This window comes from Lissotriton helveticus, chromosome 3_1 (assembly GCF_964261635.1).
Source record: "Lissotriton helveticus chromosome 3_1, aLisHel1.1, whole genome shotgun sequence".
Taxonomy (NCBI): Eukaryota; Metazoa; Chordata; class Amphibia; order Caudata; family Salamandridae; genus Lissotriton; species Lissotriton helveticus.
In genome coordinates, this window is record NC_136061.1 from 33,642,136 (window position 1) to 33,665,125 (window position 22,990).

The following is a 22,990-nucleotide window of genomic DNA, read 5'->3' on the forward strand; positions in this document are numbered from 1 at the left end:
ATCAGCAACGTCTATGTAGGACTGGAACACGCTTCAACATAGGAGTACCTCAGACAGGCCTCTATGACAGGGTCACCTCTGTGGGACTACAACTAGCTTCAACACAGGAGTACCTCAGACAGGCCTCTATGACAGGGTCACCTCTGAAGGACTACAACAAGCTTCAACACAGGACTACCTCAGACAGGTGTGTATCACAGGTTTCTGTCTGCGAGAACACACCTGCCTTGGGGGTACAGCTGTCGCTGAGTGATGAGCTGAGATATTAAGAACCCTCCTTCTACGCCTAGCGCACTACTGATCTTTCTGTATCAGAAGATGGCTCCCAGCCAGTGTCTGAGAGCAGCGAGCATAGACCTCAGAGACTTCCCTGCATGTCTGGCACCGAGACAACCAACAGCCACCTGAAACTTCAGGCAGGCGACATTACCTCTGGTCCACGGTAGGATCCTGGGGGGGCTGGGAGCGGAGTTTGGGGATCCCATCCATCTCTTGGGTGATCACCTGCTGCGTGAGGTCATCTCTCCAAGAGAATCCTGCACACCAGGGGGCAAGCAAACAAAGAATGAAAGGAAGGCTCTCCAAGGGAGAAAGGAAAGCAATTACAAATGTAACTCGAGCATTGAAAAGAACAAATCAGCCAGACACAAAAGATAAATAATCTAAACATAAAAATAAAACGTATTCCGTCAAGAAAGGGATTCAATCAGTCAAAAAGTACCAACCAATCATAAAACAGGAACCTATCGAATCACAAACAGGAATGAATTACTCCATAATACAATCACAAAGGAAAGCAGTCATCGAGAACAATTAAAACAAACAAAGTAACCTATCAGAAAAAAAGAAATCATACAATCACAGAAAAAAGTTCAGACAATCACAAAAAGAAACAAGGATTTGCAATGCAATCGGCCTCGCCTTTGGGACCTTATATGTATTTAGCTATGCAGCACATCAGCCTGGGTGCTGAAACTTCTATTCTTCTTTAACATGGAAGGAAAGTAAGCACCAAACTGCGCAACACCCCAGGTATGGGAACACATGGAGAGAAATATTGCCTTTCAGCAGGCAATGGTATAGTCCAAAGCTCTGTTTTTAAAATAAAATCAGGGCCTTCGGTGGTCATATCACTGGAAATACAAGATTTGAAAAAAATATTATTGTCTACATGTGCTTGTTGAAGACAATTTCTATGGACTAGAATCTAGAGAATGCTAAAGTGATTCTGGTATTTTACTGACCTCTGCTGGTCCTTTTTGATCAAGAAAGTTAAATAGAGGCGGTTGTCAGAAAAAGAAAAACAAGAAAGTCCGTCAGCAGAAAGCAATTCTGGTATTTTACTGACCTCTACTGGTCCTTTCCTATTAAGATATATAGAGGCAGCTGAACAGAAAAAAAGTCCCTAAGCGGATGCAGACATGTCCTAGGGCTGTTCTCCAGAGCTCACAAAGTACATACACATATGTGTATATACTAAAGTATATACAAAAGGTCTCGAATGCTCAACCTAAAAATACTAATTGTAAATAGAAAATACAAGAGTAACCGAAGTAAATCTTCTGACAGACGGAATCTTTCGAGTCTGCAGTTATTAGGTGGAGAGTCCTGGGCAGTTATAATTTCTATCGGCAGGTCCTCGGCTCCATTCGGCAAATCTACAGAAATGTCGGCAGCCCCAGCCCCTGCGCCTCGCCTAAGACGTTCATTTCAAGGTTGATGCAGACTGGTTAAGAGGGGAGAATGTTGTGGTGCAAAAGTGGCATTTCCCATTTGTAGCCAATGGTCACTTTAGGTGTGGGGTGCAGCAAACATCTTTGAACAGAATCACATCCCTCTGGGCACCAGGCAGGCCCTGCCCTGAGAGACCCACCTCTAGGTCTGCTGACAGGCCACTGAGTAGTTCTTGAGATATTTGCACTGCAAAAAGGCTATGAAGGGTTCAACCTTTGCCCATGAAGGGCCATATTATCAAGAACGGCGAGAACATTACCGCCGCTTTAGCGGCAGGAAACTGCAGCTAAAGCGGCAATAAGGGGCTTGATAATATGCCCTAGAGAATTCCCATAGAAGCCCAGGTTTGATGTCCTTCACAGCTAAGCAAGGCCATGATCAGGAGCTAACCTAGAGGGAGTGTTATAATAACCAGGCATGAGCTAAGCAAGGCCATGATCAGGAGCTGAGCTAGAGGGAGTGTAATCATAACCAGGAGTCAGCTAGGCAACACCATGATCAGAAGCTAAGCTAGAGGGAGCGTTACCATAACAAGTCATGAGCTAGGCAGGGCCATGACCAGGAGCTGAGCTAGAGGGAGCGTTAACATAACCAGGCATGAGCTAGGCAAGGCCATGATCAGAAGCTAAGCTAGAGGGAGCGTTATCATAACAAGGTTTGACCTAGGCAAGGTCATGATCAGGAGCCAGCCTAGAGGTAGTGTTATTATAAACTGAGCTAGAGGGATTGGTACCATAACCAGGAGTGAGCTAGGCAAGGCCATGACCAGGAGCTGAATTAGAGGGAGTGTTATCATAACCAGGATTCAGCTAGGCTAGGTCATGATCAGGAGCTGAGCTTGCTGGAGCGTCATCATGACAAGGCGTGAGCTAGGCAACGCCATGATCAGGAGCCGAGGTAGAGGGAGTGTTTTCATAACCAGGAGTCAGCTAGGCAACACCATGACCAGGAGCTGAGCTAGAGGGAGCGTTATCATAATCAGGAGTGAGCTGAGAGCTGTTCTGATCTGGATCTTAGTCGAGGGATTCTTATTCTAACCAGGAGTGAGCTGAGGGATCTTCTGATCTGCATCTCCACTACCGAACCCAGGAGTCTTCTGCACTTGCTTAGTGCACAGGCAGCTTGATCACACACTTCTTGTAAGGTGCAGGGGATCCCTTCATTTGGGCCTGGTTCTGATTAATTTAAGGGCCTGATTCAGGTCTTCCCATAGGACATAACAGTATTTAGATTCTCAATTAGACCCTCCCTCCCTCCCTCTTTTCACGGTGGCCTTGAGAAGCTGTGAGATGAATTCCACCTACCTTGAGCCATGAGGCGCCGGAGCACGTCCTGCATCCGATGGAGCACCTGGGGGGTGACGTCGAAGAAGGTTCGGTCCTGTGACGAGCTGTCCTGGCACCGCCCGAACAAGCCATCTAGGAGCAGAGAGAGCCAGAGAGTGAGCAGACATGTCAGAAGAACAAACCATGGTACATCCAAGGGAAGAGAGCCGGAGAGGGAACAAACATGTCCGAAGGGGCCAAGAACAAACCATGGTACAGCAAAGGGAAGAGAGACGGAGAGGGAACAAACATGTCCGAAGGGGCCAAGAACAAACCATGGTACATCCAAGGGAAGAGAGCCGGAGAGAGCAGACATGTCAGAAGGGGCCAAGAACAAACCATGGTACATCCAAGGGAAGAGAGCCGGAGAGAGCAGACATGTCAGAAGGGGCCAAGAACAAACCATGGTACATCCAAGGGAAGAGAGCTGGAGAGGGAGCAGACATGTCAGAAGGGGCCTCAACAAGCCATGCTACATCCAAGGGAAGAGAGCCGGAGAGAGCAGACATGTCTGAAGGGGCCAAGAACAAGCCATGGTACATCCAAGGCAAGAGAGCCGAAGAGGGAGCAGACATGTCAGAAGGGGCCTCAACAAGCCATGCTACAGCCAAGGGTAGAGAGACGGAAAGAGCAGACATGTCAGAAGGGGCCAAGAACAAACCATGGTACATCCAAGGGAAGAGAGCCGGAGAGAGCAGACATGTCAGAAGGGGCCAAGAACAAACCATGGTACATCCAAGGGAAGAGAGCCGGAGAGAGCAGACATGTCAGAAGGGGCCAAGAACAAACCATGGTACATCCAAGGGAAGAGAGCCAGAGAGAGCAGACATGTCCGAAGGGGCCAAGAACAAACCATGGTACATCCAAGGGAAGAGAGCCAGAGAGAGCAGACATGTCCGAAGGGGCCAAGAACAAACCATGGTACATCCAAGGGAAGAGAGCCAGAGAGAGCAGACATGTCCGAAGGGGCCAAGAACAAACCATGGTACATCCAAGGGAAGAGAGCCAGAGAGAGCAGACATGTCCGAAGGGGCCAAGAACAAACCATGGTACATCCAAGGGAAGAGAGCCAGAGAGAGCAGACATGTCCGAAGGGGCCAAGAACAAACCATGGTACATCCAAGGGAAGAGAGCCAGAGAGAGCAGACATGTCCGAAGGGAACAAGAACAAACCATGGTACATCCAAGGGAGGGGGCCGGAGAGAGCAGACATGTCCGAAGGGGCCAAGAACAAACCATGGTGCATCCAAGGGAAGAGAGCCAGGGAGAGCAGACATGTCAGAAGGGGCCAAGAACAAACCATGGTACATCCAAGGGAAGAGAGCAGGAGAGGGAGCAGACATGTCAGAAGGGGCCTCAACAAGCCATGCTACATCCAAGGGAAGAGAGCCGGAGAGACCAGACATGTCTGAAGGGGCCAAGAACAAACCATGCTACATCCAAGGGAAGAGAGCCGGAGAGGGAACAAACATGTCCGAAGGGGCCAAGAACAAACCATGCTACATCCAAGGGAAGAGAGCCGGAGAGACCAGACATGTCTGAAGGGGCCAAGAACAAACCATGGTACATCCAAGGGAAGAGAGCCAGAGAGAGCAGACATGTCAGAAGGGGCCTCAACAAGCCATGCTACAGCCAAGGGTAGAGAGACGGAAAGAGCAGACATGTCAGAAGGGGCCAAGAACAAACCATGGTACATCCAAGGGAAGAGAGCCGAAGAGGGAGCAGACATGTCAGAAGGGGCCTCAACAAGCCATGCTACAGCCAAGGGTAGAGAGACGGAGAGACCAGACATGTCAGAAGGGGCCAAGAACAAACCATGCTACATCCAAGGGAAGAGAGCCAGAGAGAGCAGACATGTCAGAAGAGGCCAACAACAAACCATGCTACATCCAAGGAAAGAGAGCCAGAGAGAGCAGACATGTCAGAAGGGGCCAAGAACAAACCATGGTACATCCAAGGGAAGAGAGCCGGAGAGAGCAGACATGTCAGAAGGGGCCAACAACAAACCATGCTACATCCAAGGAAAGAGAGCCAGAGAGAGCAGACATGTCAGAAGGGGCCAAGAACAAACCATGGTACATCCAAGGGAAGAGAGCCAGAGAGAGCAGACATGTCCGAAGGGGCCAAGAACAAACCATGGTACATCCAAGGGAAGAGAGCCAGAGAGAGCAGACATGTCCGAAGGGAACAAGAACAAACCATGGTACATCCAAGGGAGGGGGCCGGAGAGAGCAGACATGTCCGAAGGGGCCAAGAACAAACCATGGTGCATCCAAGGGAAGAGAGCCAGGGAGAGCAGACATGTCCGAAGGGGCCAAGAACAAACCATGGTACATCCAAGGGAAGAGAGCCGGAGAGAGCAGACATGTCAGAAGGGGCCAAGAACAAACCATGGTACATCCAAGGGAAGAGAGCAGGAGAGGGAGCAGACATGTCAGAAGGGGCCTCAACAAGCCATGCTACATCCAAGGGAAGAGAGCCGGAGAGACCAGACATGTCTGAAGGGGCCAAGAACAAACCATGCTACATCCAAGGGAAGAGAGCCGGAGAGGGAACAAACATGTCCGAAGGGGCCAAGAACAAACCATGGTACAGCAAAGGGAAGAGAGCCGGAGAGACCAGACATGTCTGAAGGGGCCAAGAACAAACCATGGTACATCCAAGGGAAGAGAGCCGGAGAGGGAACAAACATGTCCGAAGGGGCCAAGAACAAACCATGCTACATCCAAGGGAAGAGAGCCGGAGAGGGAACAAACATGTCCGAAGGGGCCAAGAACAAACCATGCTACATCCAAGGGAAGAGAGCCGGAGAGACCAGACATGTCTGAAGGGGCCAAGAACAAACCATGGTACATCCAAGGGAAGAGAGCCAGAGAGAGCAGACATGTCCGAAGGGGCCAAGAACAAACCATGGTACATCCAAGGGAAGAGAGCCAGAGAGAGCAGACATGTCCGAAGGGAACAAGAACAAACCATGGTACATCCAAGGGAGGGGGCCGGAGAGAGCAGACATGTCCGAAGGGGCCAAGAACAAACCATGGTGCATCCAAGGGAAGAGAGCCAGGGAGAGCAGACATGTCCGAAGGGGCCAAGAACAAACCATGGTACATCCAAGGGAAGAGAGCCAGGGAGAGCAGACATGTCCGAAGGGGCCAAGAACAAACCATGGTACATCCAAGGGAAGAGAGCCGGAGAGAGCAGACATGTCAGAAGGGGCCAAGAACAAACCATGGTACATCCAAGGGAAGAGAGCAGGAGAGGGAGCAGACATGTCAGAAGGGGCCTCAACAAGCCATGCTACATCCAAGGAAAGAGAGCCAGAGAGAGCAGACATGTCAGAAGGGGCCAAGAACAAACCATGCTGCATCCAAGGGAAGAGAGCCGGAAAAGAAGCAGACATGTCAGAATTAGGAGCGGAGAGCTCACGCACGGTAACTAGGGGCCGCTCCTGTCGGCCCTTGGAGGCCAGTCCTGGGAGCGCAGAGCATGTGCAGGGTAATGAGGGAGCAGGGGCTGCCCGTGCCGGTCCTTGAAGGCCGGTGCAAGGAGTACAGAGCACGGGCAGGGTAACCAGGGATCAGCGGTCACTCGTGCAAGCTCTTAAAGGCCGGCCCCAGGAGCACAGAGCATGCGTATGGAAACCAGGAGCAGCGGCGGCTTGTGCCAGCCCTTTAAGGTTGGTCCTAGGAGTGCATAGCACGCGCAGGGTGACCAGGGAGCAGCGGATGCTCGTGCCAGCCCTAAAACGCTAGTCCTAGGAGCGCAGAGCACGTGTAGGGTAACCAGGGAGCAGCAGCGACTCGTGCCAGCTCTTCAAGGCATGTCCTTGAAGCTCAGAGAACAGAATGGGTAACCAGGGAACAGCCGCCTATCGTGCCGGCCCTTCGAGGCCGGTCCTTGGAGAGTAAAGGACGCGCAGGGTAACCAGGGAGCAAAGGTCTCTCGTGCTGGCCCTTCAAGGCAGGTCTTAGGAGCACGGTGCTCGCGCAGGGTAACCAGGGAGGAGCGGCCGCTCGTGCCGACCCTCCAATGCCGGTCCTAGGAGTGCCGTCCACGCGCAGGGTGCAGTGGCCGCTCGTGCCGGCCCCTGAAGGCCAGTCCTAGGAGCGCAGAGCACGTGCAGGGTGCAGTGGCTGCTCGTGCCAGCCCCTGAAGGCCAGTCCTAGGAGCGCAGAGCACGTGCAGGGTGCAGTGGCTGCTCGTGCCAGCCCCTGAAGGCCAGTCCTAGGAGCGCAGAGCACGTGCAGGGTGCAGTGGCTGCTCGTGCCAGCCCCTGAAGGCCAGTCCTAGGAGCGCAGAGCACGTGCAGGGTGCAGTGGCTGCTCGTGCCAGCCCCTGAAGGCCAGTCCTAGGAGCACAGAGCAAACGCAGAGCATGCGCAGGGTGCAGTGGCTGCTCGTGCCAGCCCCTGAAGGCCAGTCCTAGGAGCGCAGAGCACGTGCAGGGTGCAGTGGCTGCTCGTGCCAGCCCCTGAAGGCCAGTCCTAGGACCGCAGAGCACGCGCAGAGTGCAGTGGCTGCTCGTGCCAGCCCCTGAAGGCCAGTCCTAGGAGCGCAGAGCACGTGCAGGGTGCAGTGGCTGCTCGTGCCAGCCCCTGCAGGCCAGTCCTAGGAGCGCAGAGCACGTGCAGGGTGCAGTGGCCGCTCGTGCCAGCCCCTGAAGGCCAGTCCTAGGAGCGCAGAGCACGTGCAGGGTGCAGTGGCCGCTCGTGCCAGCCCCTGAAGGCCAGTCCTAGGAGCTCAGAGCACGTGCAGGGTGCAGTGGCTGCTCGTGCCAGCCCCTGAAGGCCAGTCCTAGGACCGCAGAGCACGTGCAGGGTGCAGTGGCTGCTCGTGCCAGCCCCTGAAGGCCAGTCCTAGGACCGCAGAGCACGCGCAGAGTGCAGTGGCTGCTCGTGCCAGCCCCTGAAGGCCAGTCCTAGGAGCTCAGAGCACGTGCAGGGTGCAGTGGCTGCTCGTGCCAGCCCCTGAAGGCCAGTCCTAGGACCGCAGAGCACGTGCAGGGTGCAGTGGCTGCTCGTGCCAGCCCCTGAAGGCCAGTCCTAGGACCGCAGAGCACGCGCAGAGTGCAGTGGCTGCTCGTGCCAGCCCCTGAAGGCCAGTCCTAGGAGCGCAGAGCACGTGCAGGGTGCAGTGGCTGCTCGTGCCAGCCCCTGCAGGCCAGTCCTAGGAGCGCAGAGCACGTGCAGGGTGCAGTGGCTGCTCGTGCCAGCCCCTGAAGGCCAGTCCTAGGACCGCAGAGCACGTGCAGGGTGCAGTGGCTGCTCGTGCCAGCCCCTGAAGGCCAGTCCTAGGACCGCAGAGCACGTGCAGGGTGCAGTGGCTGCTCGTGCCAGCCCCTGAAGGCCAGTCCTAGGACCGCAGAGCACGCGCAGAGTGCAGTGGCTGCTCGTGCCAGCCCCTGAAGGCCAGTCCTAGGACCGCAGAGCACGTGCAGGGTGCAGTGGACGCTCTTGCTAGCCCTTGGAGGCCGGTCCTAGGAGCTCAGCGCGCGCGCAGAGCATGCGCAGGGTGCAGTGGTCGCTCGTGCCCGCCCCTGCAGGCCAGTCCTAGGAGCGCAGAGCACGCGCAGGGTGCAGTGGCTGCTCGTGCCAGCCCCTGAAGGCCAGTCCTAGGAGCGCAGAGCACGTGCAGGGTGCAGTGGCTGCTCGTGCCAGCCCCTGAAGGCCAGTCCTAGGAGCGCAGAGCACGTGCAGGGTGCAGTGGCTGCTCGTGCCAGCCCCTGAAGGCCAGTCCTAGGACCGCAGAGCACGTGCAGGGTGCAGTGCCTGCTCGTGCCAGCCCCTGAAGGCCAGTCCTAGGACCGCAGAGCACGTGCAGGGTGCAGTGGCTGCTCGTGCCAGCCCCTGAAGGCCAGTCCTAGGACCGCAGAGCACGCGCAGAGTGCAGTGGCTGCTCGTGCCAGCCCCTGAAGGCCAGTCCTAGGAGCGCAGAGCACGTGCAGGGTGCAGTGGCTGCTCGTGCCAGCCCCTGCAGGCCAGTCCTAGGAGCGCAGAGCACGTGCAGGGTGCAGTGGCTGCTCGTGCCAGCCCCTGAAGGCCAGTCCTAGGACCGCAGAGCACGTGCAGGGTGCAGTGGCTGCTCGTGCCAGCCCCTGAAGGCCAGTCCTAGGACCGCAGAGCACGTGCAGGGTGCAGTGGCTGCTCGTGCCAGCCCCTGAAGGCCAGTCCTAGGACCGCAGAGCACGCGCAGAGTGCAGTGGCTGCTCGTGCCAGCCCCTGAAGGCCAGTCCTAGGACCGCAGAGCACGTGCAGGGTGCAGTGGACGCTCTTGCTAGCCCTTGGAGGCCGGTCCTAGGAGCTCAGCGCGCGCGCAGAGCATGCGCAGGGTGCAGTGGTCGCTCGTGCCCGCCCCTGCAGGCCAGTCCTAGGAGCGCAGAGCACGCGCAGGGTGCAGTGGCTGCTCGTGCCAGCCCCTGCAGGCCAGTCCTAGGAGCGCAGAGCACGCGCAGGGTGCAGTGGTCGCTCGTGCCCGCCCCTGAAGGCCAGTCCTAGGAGCGCAGAACACGCGCAGGGTGCAGTGGTCGCTCGTGCCCGCCCCTGCAGGCCAGTCCTAGGAGCGCAGAGCACGCGCAGGGTGCAGTGGCCGCTCGTGCCAGCCCCTGAAGGCCGGTCCTAGGAGCACAGAGCAAACGCAGAGCATGCGCAGGGTGCAGTGGCCGCTCGTGCCAGCCCCTGAAGGCCGGTCCTAGGAGCACAGAGCAAACGCAGAGCATGCGCAGGGTGCAGTGGTCGCTCGTGCCCGCCCCTGCAGGCCAGTCCTAGGAGCGCAGAGCACGCGCAGGGTGCAGTGGTCGCTCGTGCCCGCCCCTGAAGGCCAGTCCTAGGAGCGCAGAACACGCGCAGGGTGCAGTGGTCGCTCGTGCCAGCCCCTGAAGGCCAGTCCTAGGAGCGCAGAGCACGCGCAGGGTGCAGTGGTCGCTCGTGCCCGCCCCTGCAGGCCAGTCCTAGGAGCGCACAGCACGTGCAGGGTGCAGTGGCTGCTCGTGCCAGCCCCTGAAGGCCAGTCCTAGGAGCGCAGAGCACGTGCAGGGTGCAGTGGCTGCTCGTGCCAGCCCCTGCAGGCCAGTCCTAGGAGCGCAGAGCACGTGCAGGGTGCAGTGGCTGCTCGTGCCAGCCCCTGAAGGCCAGTCCTAGGACCGCAGAGCACGTGCAGGGTGCAGTGGCTGCTCGTGCCAGCCCCTGAAGGCCAGTCCTAGGACCGCAGAGCACGTGCAGGGTGCAGTGGCTGCTCGTGCCAGCCCCTGAAGGCCAGTCCTAGGACCGCAGAGCACGCGCAGAGTGCAGTGGCTGCTCGTGCCAGCCCCTGAAGGCCAGTCCTAGGAGCGCAGAGCACGTGCAGGGTGCAGTGGCTGCTCGTGCCAGCCCCTGCAGGCCAGTCCTAGGAGCGCAGAGCACGTGCAGGGTGCAGTGGCTGCTCGTGCCAGCCCCTGAAGGCCAGTCCTAGGACCGCAGAGCACGTGCAGGGTGCAGTGGCTGCTCGTGCCAGCCCCTGAAGGCCAGTCCTAGGACCGCAGAGCACGTGCAGGGTGCAGTGGCTGCTCGTGCCAGCCCCTGAAGGCCAGTCCTAGGACCGCAGAGCACGCGCAGAGTGCAGTGGCTGCTCGTGCCAGCCCCTGAAGGCCAGTCCTAGGACCGCAGAGCACGTGCAGGGTGCAGTGGACGCTCTTGCTAGCCCTTGGAGGCCGGTCCTAGGAGCTCAGCGCGCGCGCAGAGCATGCGCAGGGTGCAGTGGTCGCTCGTGCCCGCCCCTGCAGGCCAGTCCTAGGAGCGCAGAGCACGCGCAGGGTGCAGTGGCTGCTCGTGCCAGCCCCTGAAGGCCAGTCCTAGGAGCGCAGAGCACGTGCAGGGTGCAGTGGCTGCTCGTGCCAGCCCCTGAAGGCCAGTCCTAGGAGCGCAGAGCACGTGCAGGGTGCAGTGGCTGCTCGTGCCAGCCCCTGAAGGCCAGTCCTAGGACCGCAGAGCACGTGCAGGGTGCAGTGGCTGCTCGTGCCAGCCCCTGAAGGCCAGTCCTAGGACCGCAGAGCACGTGCAGGGTGCAGTGGCTGCTCGTGCCAGCCCCTGAAGGCCAGTCCTAGGACCGCAGAGCACGCGCAGAGTGCAGTGGCTGCTCGTGCCAGCCCCTGAAGGCCAGTCCTAGGAGCGCAGAGCACGTGCAGGGTGCAGTGGCTGCTCGTGCCAGCCCCTGCAGGCCAGTCCTAGGAGCGCAGAGCACGTGCAGGGTGCAGTGGCTGCTCGTGCCAGCCCCTGAAGGCCAGTCCTAGGACCGCAGAGCACGTGCAGGGTGCAGTGGCTGCTCGTGCCAGCCCCTGAAGGCCAGTCCTAGGACCGCAGAGCACGTGCAGGGTGCAGTGGCTGCTCGTGCCAGCCCCTGAAGGCCAGTCCTAGGACCGCAGAGCACGCGCAGAGTGCAGTGGCTGCTCGTGCCAGCCCCTGAAGGCCAGTCCTAGGACCGCAGAGCACGTGCAGGGTGCAGTGGACGCTCTTGCTAGCCCTTGGAGGCCGGTCCTAGGAGCTCAGCGCGCGCGCAGAGCATGCGCAGGGTGCAGTGGTCGCTCGTGCCCGCCCCTGCAGGCCAGTCCTAGGAGCGCAGAGCACGCGCAGGGTGCAGTGGCTGCTCGTGCCAGCCCCTGCAGGCCAGTCCTAGGAGCGCAGAGCACGCGCAGGGTGCAGTGGTCGCTCGTGCCCGCCCCTGAAGGCCAGTCCTAGGAGCGCAGAACACGCGCAGGGTGCAGTGGTCGCTCGTGCCCGCCCCTGCAGGCCAGTCCTAGGAGCGCAGAGCACGCGCAGGGTGCAGTGGCCGCTCGTGCCAGCCCCTGAAGGCCGGTCCTAGGAGCACAGAGCAAACGCAGAGCATGCGCAGGGTGCAGTGGCCGCTCGTGCCAGCCCCTGAAGGCCGGTCCTAGGAGCACAGAGCAAACGCAGAGCATGCGCAGGGTGCAGTGGTCGCTCGTGCCCGCCCCTGCAGGCCAGTCCTAGGAGCGCAGAGCACGCGCAGGGTGCAGTGGTCGCTCGTGCCCGCCCCTGAAGGCCAGTCCTAGGAGCGCAGAACACGCGCAGGGTGCAGTGGTCGCTCGTGCCAGCCCCTGAAGGCCAGTCCTAGGAGCGCAGAGCACGCGCAGGGTGCAGTGGTCGCTCGTGCCCGCCCCTGCAGGCCAGTCCTAGGAGCGCACAGCACGTGCAGGGTGCAGTGGCTGCTCGTGCCAGCCCCTGAAGGCCAGTCCTAGGAGCGCAGAGCACGTGCAGGGTGCAGTGGCTGCTCGTGCCAGCCCCTGAAGGCCAGTCCTAGGAGCGCAGAGCACGCGCAGGGTGCAGTGGTCGCTCGTGCCCGCCCCTGCAGGCCAGTCCTAGGAGCGCAGAGCACGCGCAGGGTGCAGTGGCTGCTCGTGCCAGCCCCTGCAGGCCAGTCCTAGGAGCGCAGAGCACGCGCAGGGTGCAGTGGCTGCTCGTGCCAGCCCCTGAAGGCCAGTCCTAGGAGCGCAGAGCACGTGCAGGGTGCAGTGGCTGCTCGTGCCAGCCCCTGAAGGCCAGTCCTAGGAGCGCAGAGCACGCGCAGGGTGCAGTGGTCGCTCGTGCCCGCCCCTGCAGGCCAGTCCTAGGAGCGCAGAGCACGCGCAGGGTGCAGTGGTCGCTCGTGCCCGCCCCTGCAGGCCAGTCCTAGGAGCGCAGAGCACGCGCAGGGTGCAGTGGCCGCTCGTGCCGGTCCTTAAATGCCGGTCCTAGGAGCGCAGAGCACGCACCGGATGCAGCGGACGCTCTTGCTAGCCCTTGGAGGCCGGTCCTAGGAGCTCAGCGCGCGCGCAGAGCATGCGCAGGGTGCAGTGGCCGCTCGTGCCGGCCCCTGAAGGCTGGTCCTAGGAGCGCAGAGCACACACAGGGTGCAGCAGCTGCTTGTGCCAGCCCAATGGAGGCCGGTCCTAGGAGCGCAGAGCACGCGCAGGGTGCAGTGGTCGCTCGTGCCCGCCCCTGAAGGCCAGTCCTAGGAGCGCAGAACACGCGCAGGGTGCAGTGGTCGCTCGTGCCAGCCCCTGAAGGCCAGTCCTAGGAGCGCAGAGCACGCGCAGGGTGCAGTGGTCGCTCGTGCCAGCCCCTGAAGGCCAGTCCTAGGAGCGCAGAGCACGCGCAGGGTGCAGTGGTCGCTCGTGCCCGCCCCTGCTGGCCAGTCCTAGGAGCGCACAGCACGTGCAGGGTGCAGTGGCTGCTCGTGCCAGCCCCTGAAGGCCAGTCCTAGGAGCGCAGAGCACGTGCAGGGTGCAGTGGCTGCTCGTGCCAGCCCCTGAAGGCCAGTCCTAGGAGCGCAGAGCACGCGCAGGGTGCAGTGGTCGCTCGTGCCCGCCCCTGCAGGCCAGTCCTAGGAGCGCAGAGCACGCGCAGGGTGCAGTGGTCGCTCGTGCCCGCCCCTGCAGGCCAGTCCTAGGAGCGCAGAGCACGCGCAGGGTGCAGTGGCCGCTCGTGCCGGTCCTTAAATGCCGGTCCTAGGAGCGCAGAGCACGCACCGGATGCAGCGGACGCTCTTGCTAGCCCTTGGAGGCCGGTCCTAGGAGCTCAGCGCGCGCGCAGAGCATGCGCAGGGTGCAGTGGCCGCTCGTGCCGGCCCCTGAAGGCTGGTCCTAGGAGCGCAGAGCACACACAGGGTGCAGCAGCTGCTTGTGCCAGCCCAATGGAGGCCGGTCCTAGGAGCACAGAGCAAACGCAGAGCATGCGCAGGGTGCAGTGGTCGCTCGTGCCCGCCCCTGCAGGCCAGTCCTAGGAGCGCAGAGCACGCGCAGGGTGCAGTGGCTGCTCGTGCCAGCCCCTGCAGGCCAGTCCTAGGAGCGCAGAGCACGCGCAGGGTGCAGTGGTCGCTCGTGCCCGTCCCTGAAGGCCAGTCCTAGGAGCGCAGAACACGCGCAGGGTGCAGTGGTCGCTCGTGCCCGCCCCTGCAGGCCAGTCCTAGGAGCGCAGAGCACGCGCAGGGTGCAGTGGCTGCTCGTGCCAGCCCCTGCAGGCCAGTCCTAGGAGCGCAGAGCAAACGCAGAGCATGCGCAGGGTGCAGTGGTCGCTCGTGCCCGCCCCTGAAGGCCAGTCCTAGGAGCGCAGAGCAAACGCAGAGCACGCGCAGGGTGCAGTGGTCGCTCGTGCCCGCCCCTGAAGGCCAGTCCTAGGAGCGCAGAACACGCGCAGGGTGCAGTGGTCGCTCGTGCCCGCCCCTGCAGGCCAGTCCTAGGAGCGCAGAGCACGCGCAGGGTGCAGTGGCTGCTCGTGCCAGCCCCTGCAGGCCAGTCCTAGGAGCGCAGAGCAAACGCAGAGCACGCGCAGGGTGCAGTGGTCGCTCGTGCCCGCCCCTGAAGGCCAGTCCTAGGAGCGCAGAACACGCGCAGGGTGCAGTGGTCGCTCGTGCCCGCCCCTGCAGGCCAGTCCTAGGAGCGCAGAGCACGCGCAGGGTGCAGTGGCTGCTCGTGCCAGCCCCTGCAGGCCAGTCCTAGGAGCGCAGAGCAAACGCAGAGCATGCGCAGGGTGCAGTGGTCGCTCGTGCCCGCCCCTGCAGGCCAGTCCTAGGAGCGCAGAGCACGCGCAGGGTGCAGTGGCTGCTCGTGCCAGCCCCTGCAGGCCAGTCCTAGGAGCGCAGAGCACGCGCAGGGTGCAGTGGTCGCTCGTGCCCGCCCTTGAAGGCCAGTCCTAGGAGCGCAGAACACGCGCAGGGTGCAGTGGTCGCTCGTGCCCGCCCCTGCAGGCCAGTCCTAGGAGCGCAGAGCACGCGCAGGGTGCAGTGGTCGCTCGTGCCCGCCCCTGCAGGCCAGTCCTAGGAGCGCAGAGCACGTGCAGGGTGCAGTGGCTGCTCGTGCCAGCCCCTGAAGGCCAGTCCTAGGAGCGCAGAGCACGTGCAGGGTGCAGTGGCTGCTCGTGCCAGCCCCTGAAGGCCAGTCCTAGGAGCGCAGAGCACGCGCAGGGTGCAGTGGTCGCTCGTGCCCGCCCCTGCAGGCCAGTCCTAGGAGCGCAGAGCACGCGCAGGGTGCAGTGGTCGCTCGTGCCCGCCCCTGCAGGCCAGTCCTAGGAGCGCAGAGCACGTGCAGGGTGCAGTGGCTGCTCGTGCCAGCCCCTGAAGGCCAGTCCTAGGAGCGCAGAGCACGTGCAGGGTGCAGTGGCTGCTCGTGCCAGCCCCTGAAGGCCAGTCCTAGGAGCGCAGAGCACGCGCAGGGTGCAGTGGTCGCTCGTGCCCGCCCCTGCAGGCCAGTCCTAGGAGCGCAGAGCACGTGCAGGGTGCAGTGGCTGCTCGTGCCAGCCCCTGAAGGCCAGTCCTAGGAGCGCAGAGCACGTGCAGGGTGCAGTGGCTGCTCGTGCCAGCCCCTGAAGGCCAGTCCTAGGAGCGCAGAGCACGCGCAGGGTGCAGTGGTCGCTCGTGCCCGCCCCTGCAGGCCAGTCCTAGGAGCGCAGAGCACGCGCAGGGTGCAGTGGCCGCTCGTGCCGGTCCTTAAATGCCGGTCCTAGGAGCGCAGAGCACGCACCGGATGCAGCGGACGCTCTTGCTAGCCCTTGGAGGCCGGTCCTAGGAGCTCAGCGCGCGCGCAGAGCATGCGCAGGGTGCAGTGGCCGCTCGTGCCGGCCCCTGAAGGCTGGTCCTAGGAGCGCAGAGCACACACAGGGTGCAGCAGCTGCTTGTGCCAGCCCAATGGAGGCCGGTCCTAGGACCGCAGAGCACGCGCAGGGTGCAGTGGCTGCTCGTGCCAGCCCCTGAAGGCCAGTCCTAGGACCGCAGAGCACGTGCAGGGTGCAGTGGCTGCTCGTGCCAGCCCCTGAAGGCCAGTCCTAGGACCGCAGAGCACGCGCAGAGTGCAGTGGCTGCTCGTGCCAGCCCCTGAAGGCCAGTCCTAGGAGCGCAGAGCACGTGCAGGGTGCAGTGGCTGCTCGTGCCAGCCCCTGCAGGCCAGTCCTAGGAGCGCAGAGCACGTGCAGGGTGCAGTGGCTGCTCGTGCCAGCCCCTGAAGGCCAGTCCTAGGACCGCAGAGCACGTGCAGGGTGCAGTGGCTGCTCGTGCCAGCCCCTGAAGGCCAGTCCTAGGACCGCAGAGCACGTGCAGGGTGCAGTGGCTGCTCGTGCCAGCCCCTGAAGGCCAGTCCTAGGACCGCAGAGCACGCGCAGAGTGCAGTGGCTGCTCGTGCCAGCCCCTGAAGGCCAGTCCTAGGACCGCAGAGCACGTGCAGGGTGCAGTGGACGCTCTTGCTAGCCCTTGGAGGCCGGTCCTAGGAGCTCAGCGCGCGCGCAGAGCATGCGCAGGGTGCAGTGGTCGCTCGTGCCCGCCCCTGCAGGCCAGTCCTAGGAGCGCAGAGCACGCGCAGGGTGCAGTGGCTGCTCGTGCCAGCCCCTGAAGGCCAGTCCTAGGAGCGCAGAGCACGTGCAGGGTGCAGTGGCTGCTCGTGCCAGCCCCTGAAGGCCAGTCCTAGGAGCGCAGAGCACGTGCAGGGTGCAGTGGCTGCTCGTGCCAGCCCCTGAAGGCCAGTCCTAGGACCGCAGAGCACGTGCAGGGTGCAGTGGCTGCTCGTGCCAGCCCCTGAAGGCCAGTCCTAGGACCGCAGAGCACGTGCAGGGTGCAGTGGCTGCTCGTGCCAGCCCCTGAAGGCCAGTCCTAGGACCGCAGAGCACGCGCAGAGTGCAGTGGCTGCTCGTGCCAGCCCCTGAAGGCCAGTCCTAGGAGCGCAGAGCACGTGCAGGGTGCAGTGGCTGCTCGTGCCAGCCCCTGCAGGCCAGTCCTAGGAGCGCAGAGCACGTGCAGGGTGCAGTGGCTGCTCGTGCCAGCCCCTGAAGGCCAGTCCTAGGACCGCAGAGCACGTGCAGGGTGCAGTGGCTGCTCGTGCCAGCCCCTGAAGGCCAGTCCTAGGACCGCAGAGCACGTGCAGGGTGCAGTGGCTGCTCGTGCCAGCCCCTGAAGGCCAGTCCTAGGACCGCAGAGCACGCGCAGAGTGCAGTGGCTGCTCGTGCCAGCCCCTGAAGGCCAGTCCTAGGACCGCAGAGCACGTGCAGGGTGCAGTGGACGCTCTTGCTAGCCCTTGGAGGCCGGTCCTAGGAGCTCAGCGCGCGCGCAGAGCATGCGCAGGGTGCAGTGGTCGCTCGTGCCCGCCCCTGCAGGCCAGTCCTAGGAGCGCAGAGCACGCGCAGGGTGCAGTGGCTGCTCGTGCCAGCCCCTGCAGGCCAGTCCTAGGAGCGCAGAGCACGCGCAGGGTGCAGTGGTCGCTCGTGCCCGCCCCTGAAGGCCAGTCCTAGGAGCGCAGAACACGCGCAGGGTGCAGTGGTCGCTCGTGCCCGCCCCTGCAGGCCAGTCCTAGGAGCGCAGAGCACGCGCAGGGTGCAGTGGCCGCTCGTGCCAGCCCCTGAAGGCCGGTCCTAGGAGCACAGAGCAAACGCAGAGCATGCGCAGGGTGCAGTGGCCGCTCGTGCCAGCCCCTGAAGGCCGGTCCTAGGAGCACAGAGCAAACGCAGAGCATGCGCAGGGTGCAGTGGTCGCTCGTGCCCGCCCCTGCAGGCCAGTCCTAGGAGCGCAGAGCACGCGCAGGGTGCAGTGGTCGCTCGTGCCCGCCCCTGAAGGCCAGTCCTAGGAGCGCAGAACACGCGCAGGGTGCAGTGGTCGCTCGTGCCAGCCCCTGAAGGCCAGTCCTAGGAGCGCAGAGCACGCGCAGGGTGCAGTGGTCGCTCGTGCCCGCCCCTGCAGGCCAGTCCTAGGAGCGCACAGCACGTGCAGGGTGCAGTGGCTGCTCGTGCCAGCCCCTGAAGGCCAGTCCTAGGAGCGCAGAGCACGTGCAGGGTGCAGTGGCTGCTCGTGCCAGCCCCTGAAGGCCAGTCCTAGGAGCGCAGAGCACGCGCAGGGTGCAGTGGTCGCTCGTGCCCGCCCCTGCAGGCCAGTCCTAGGAGCGCAGAGCACGCGCAGGGTGCAGTGGCTGCTCGTGCCAGCCCCTGCAGGCCAGTCCTAGGAGCGCAGAGCACGCGCAGGGTGCAGTGGCTGCTCGTGCCAGCCCCTGAAGGCCAGTCCTAGGAGCGCAGAGCACGTGCAGGGTGCAGTGGCTGCTCGTGCCAGCCCCTGAAGGCCAGTCCTAGGAGCGCAGAGCACGCGCAGGGTGCAGTGGTCGCTCGTGCCCGCCCCTGCAGGCCAGTCCTAGGAGCGCAGAGCACGCGCAGGGTGCAGTGGTCGCTCGTGCCCGCCCCTGCAGGCCAGTCCTAGGAGCGCAGAGCACGCGCAGGGTGCAGTGGCCGCTCGTGCCGGTCCTTAAATGCCGGTCCTAGGAGCGCAGAGCACGCACCGGATGCAGCGGACGCTCTTGCTAGCCCTTGGAGGCCGGTCCTAGGAGCTCAGCGCGCGCGCAGAGCATGCGCAGGGTGCAGTGGCCGCTCGTGCCGGCCCCTGAAGGCTGGTCCTAGGAGCGCAGAGCACACACAGGGTGCAGCAGCTGCTTGTGCCAGCCCAATGGAGGCCGGTCCTAGGAGCGCAGAGCACGCGCAGGGTGCAGTGGTCGCTCGTGCCCGCCCCTGAAGGCCAGTCCTAGGAGCGCAGAACACGCGCAGGGTGCAGTGGTCGCTCGTGCCAGCCCCTGAAGGCCAGTCCTAGGAGCGCAGAGCACGCGCAGGGTGCAGTGGTCGCTCGTGCCAGCCCCTGAAGGCCAGTCCTAGGAGCGCAGAGCACGCGCAGGGTGCAGTGGTCGCTCGTGCCCGCCCCTGCTGGCCAGTCCTAGGAGCGCACAGCACGTGCAGGGTGCAGTGGCTGCTCGTGCCAGCCCCTGAAGGCCAGTCCTAGGAGCGCAGAGCACGTGCAGGGTGCAGTGGCTGCTCGTGCCAGCCCCTGAAGGCCAGTCCTAGGAGCGCAGAGCACGCGCAGGGTGCAGTGGTCGCTCGTGCCCGCCCCTGCAGGCCAGTCCTAGGAGCGCAGAGCACGCGCAGGGTGCAGTGGTCGCTCGTGCCCGCCCCTGCAGGCCAGTCCTAGGAGCGCAGAGCACGCGCAGGGTGCAGTGGCCGCTCGTGCCGGTCCTTAAATGCCGGTCCTAGGAGCGCAGAGCACGCACCGGATGCAGCGGACGCTCTTGCTAGCCCTTGGAGGCCGGTCCTAGGAGCTCAGCGCGCGCGCAGAGCATGCGCAGGGTGCAGTGGCCGCTCGTGCCGGCCCCTGAAGGCTGGTCCTAGGAGCGCAGAGCACACACAGGGTGCAGCAGCTGCTTGTGCCAGCCCAATGGAGGCCGGTCCTAGGAGCACAGAGCAAACGCAGAGCATGCGCAGGGTGCAGTGGTCGCTCGTGCCCGCCCCTGCAGGCCAGTCCTAGGAGCGCAGAGCACGCGCAGGGTGCAGTGGCTGCTCGTGCCAGCCCCTGCAGGCCAGTCCTAGGAGCGCAGAGCACGCGCAGGGTGCAGTGGTCGCTCGTGCCCGCCCCTGAAGGCCAGTCCTAGGAGCGCAGAACACGCGCAGGGTGCAGTGGTCGCTCGTGCCCGCCCCTGCAGGCCAGTCCTAGGAGCGCAGAGCACGCGCAGGGTGCAGTGGCTGCTCGTGCCAGCCCCTGCAGGCCAGTCCTAGGAGCGCAGAGCAAACGCAGAGCATGCGCAGGGTGCAGTGGTCGCTCGTGCCCGCCCCTGCAGGCCAGTCCTAGGAGCGCAGAGCACGCGCAGGGTGCAGTGGCTGCTCGTGCCAGCCCCTGCAGGCCAGTCCTAGGAGCGCAGAGCACGCGCAGGGTGCAGTGGTCGCTCGTGCCCGCCCTTGAAGGCCAGTCCTAGGAGCGCAGAACACGCGCAGGGTGCAGTGGTCGCTCGTGCCCGCCCCTGCAGGCCAGTCCTAGGAGCGCAGAGCACGCGCAGGGTGCAGTGGTCGCTCGTGCCCGCCCCTGCAGGCCAGTCCTAGGAGCGCAGAGCACGTGCAGGGTGCAGTGGCTGCTCGTGCCAGCCCCTGAAGGCCAGTCCTAGGAGCGCAGAGCACGTGCAGGGTGCAGTGGCTGCTCGTGCCAGCCCCTGAAGGCCAGTCCTAGGAGCGCAGAGCACGCGCAGGGTGCAGTGGTCGCTCGTGCCCGCCCCTGCAGGCCAGTCCTAGGAGCGCAGAGCACGTGCAGGGTGCAGTGGCTGCTCGTGCCAGCCCCTGAAGGCCAGTCCTAGGAGCGCAGAGCACGTGCAGGGTGCAGTGGCTGCTCGTGCCAGCCCCTGAAGGCCAGTCCTAGGAGCGCAGAGCACGCGCAGGGTGCAGTGGTCGCTCGTGCCCGCCCCTGCAGGCCAGTCCTAGGAGCGCAGAGCACGCGCAGGGTGCAGTGGCCGCTCGTGCCGGTCCTTAAATGCCGGTCCTAGGAGCGCAGAGCACGCACCGGATGCAGCGGACGCTCTTGCTAGCCCTTGGAGGCCGGTCCTAGGAGCTCAGCGCGCGCGCAGAGCATGCGCAGGGTGCAGTGGCCGCTCGTGCCGGCCCCTGAAGGCTGGTCCTAGGAGCGCAGAGCACACACAGGGTGCAGCAGCTGCTTGTGCCAGCCCAATGGAGGCCGGTCCTAGGAGCGCAGAGCACGCGCAGGGTCGAATGTCTATTTTCAAATGATTTTATATAGCGCACTTATCACCAAGGAGGTCTCAAGGCGCTTTGCAGAAGAAAGGCATTGACCTGCCAGAGTGGAGACACATCACTGGGAGGTTTTTATGTAGGAAAGAGCCACGTCTTTAGACCCCTTCGAAACTCCAAATGATTGGAGAGGGACAAGAGATGAGTGGGTAACCTGTTCCATAGTTGGGGTGCCACATATGAGAAGGATCGACATCCGTTCCTGGACATCCGGACTCTAGGCTGAGACAACAAAAACTTAGAGCTAGAACGCAGGGCTCCGGGCGGGGTATACCAGGCTAATTTTTTTGTTAAATAAGAGGGGCCGATGCCGTGAAGGAGTTTATGGGTTAAACTTAGGATTTTAAATTGGCATCTTTGGCGCACAGGTAACCAGTGCAGTTTTTTAAGAGTAGGTTTAGAAGCAGACCTGGGAGGCAGGCCCAGCACTAGTCTTGCCGCCGCGTTCTGAATAGTTTGTAATTTTGTCAGCAGATTCTCATTTATGGAGGCGAACATGGCATTTCCATAATCGAGCCTGCTGATGATCAGTCCCTGGACCAGCGGCTTTCTGGCTCCAGATGGGAGCCATTTGTAGATTTTACACAGTTGCCAAAGTATACAGAAACAAGTCCCAGCAACCTGGTTGACGTGAACCTTCATAGAAAGATCCCCATCAAGCATGATCCCTAGGTCTCTTACGGCTTCTTTAGGCTCGGGACACGGCCCTAGATCCTGAGGCCACCAGTCCTGAGACCAGAAGGTCTTGGCCTTGCCGAATAGTAGGATTTCGGTCTTACTGCAGTTAAGTTGGAGTTTGTTGTCACTCATCCAGTTCTTAATGTGGATCATACATTGTTTAAAACTGGAGCGGGTTTCCTGGGAGTTAGATCTACAGGTAATGAGTACCTGAGTGTCATCTGCGTATGACACTGTAGAGAAACCATAGGATTTTATGATATGCGCCAGAGGGCAAAGATAAAGGTTAAACAATAAGGGACTAAGGATCTAACCCTGTGGGACCCCCACAGAAAGAGGGATAGTGGCGGATACATGAGAGTTCATCCTGATGTATGAATGACGGTCCTTAAGATAGTCCGCGAACCACGCCAGAGCATTGCCTCTGACACCAACCTCCCACAACCGATGTTTCAGAATGCTGTGGGAGATGGTGTCAAAGGCAGCGGAAAGATCTAATAATACCATAATGGCTGACTCGCCCCTGTCCAAGGAGAGTCGGATGTTATCCACTATTTCTATTACTGCGGTTTCAGTTCCATGGGCGGCACGGAAACCCGACTGCGATGAGTCAAAGAGTGCATGTGTTTCAATGTAAGAAGAAACACGTTTGTTTACCAGATATTCAAGAACCTTGCCAAAATAAGGTAATAGGGATATTGGTCTGTAATTGGACAAAATAGAAGGGTTGCTATTGGGCTTTTTAGGTCGAGGGACCTATAAGCTGCGCATAGCGCAGCTTCCGGTCCAGAGATCTTATGTTTTGGAGTAGGGCAGTTTAAACCCGCCTCTCAGCTCCTTTCGCTTCCATTGGCTGGCTTCCTAAACGGAGGCCAGCCATTGGAAGAGAAGGGAAGAGAAGGGAGTCACTCCAAACAAGCCCCGTCTCTTTCGGATTCGGGGGCGTAAGTTTTGCTGTTCTTTAGCTCGTGACGTCGTCCGTCACTCAGGATAGCAAAACACGCCCCCGAATCCGAAAAATGTTGGAAGCTTGAGCCCGCCATTTTTTAGAATTGGCCTCACCTGCGCCAATTTCCAGCTACTAGGGAAAGAGGCATTCACAAAAGAAGCATTAAAAATGCTGGACAGACCGTCAGCCAGCAACGGAAATAGCTCGCTGCACTTATGGGGGAGCAAAGGATCATTAGGGGATCCTGACTTAATTTTTTTGAGTGCCAATAGCACTTCAGCTGGGGAAGTGGGCTCCAATTCTATCATAGATAGAAGATCCATAGTTTCGAGAAAAGGCTCAGAGTTAGAAGATGCTTCCCCACTTACATCCACTTTTTGAGGTGAGGAAGGGAATGAGGAATATATTAGTTGGATCTTACTGTGAAAATAGGAGGACAGTGAGTTCACCCACTCCAAGGAGGGATCAAATTCTGATTGCTCAACCTGCGGAGTGGTAAACTCCTTAACTATTTTGTACAATTCTTTACTAGATTGGGAGGCCTTGTTTATTCTTTGCGTAATATAAAGAGATTTAGCTGCCTTTATGTGTTTCATATAGTCAGAATGGATTAATTTGTACTTCTTGCGGTTTTCAGGCGTTCGGGACTTCCGCCATAGTCTCTCCGCCGATCTACAATCCGTTTTCTCTCGTTTCAAGGTCTCGGTGAACCAAGGTGAGGCGATTCTTTTCGAATTAACTTTTGTTTCCGGGATAATTTTG

General features: G+C 61.2%; 1 protein-coding gene across 4 annotated transcripts in view; it reads right to left on the minus strand.

Annotated features, from left to right (window-relative positions):
- The window catches only part of PTPRN (protein tyrosine phosphatase receptor type N), a 352,125-nt gene that overhangs the window by 188,534 nt on the left and 140,601 nt on the right, over positions 1 to 22,990 (minus strand). For all 4 annotated transcript variants that reach the window (XM_078679171.1, XM_078679173.1, XM_078679172.1 and 1 more), the window contains exons 3-4: positions 3,039 to 3,152; positions 431 to 536 (exon numbers count right to left, since the gene is read on the minus strand). In XM_078679171.1, the coding sequence (XP_078535297.1) occupies positions 431 to 536; positions 3,039 to 3,152 (220 nt within the window). The remainder of the gene's footprint in view (positions 1 to 430; positions 537 to 3,038; positions 3,153 to 22,990) is intronic.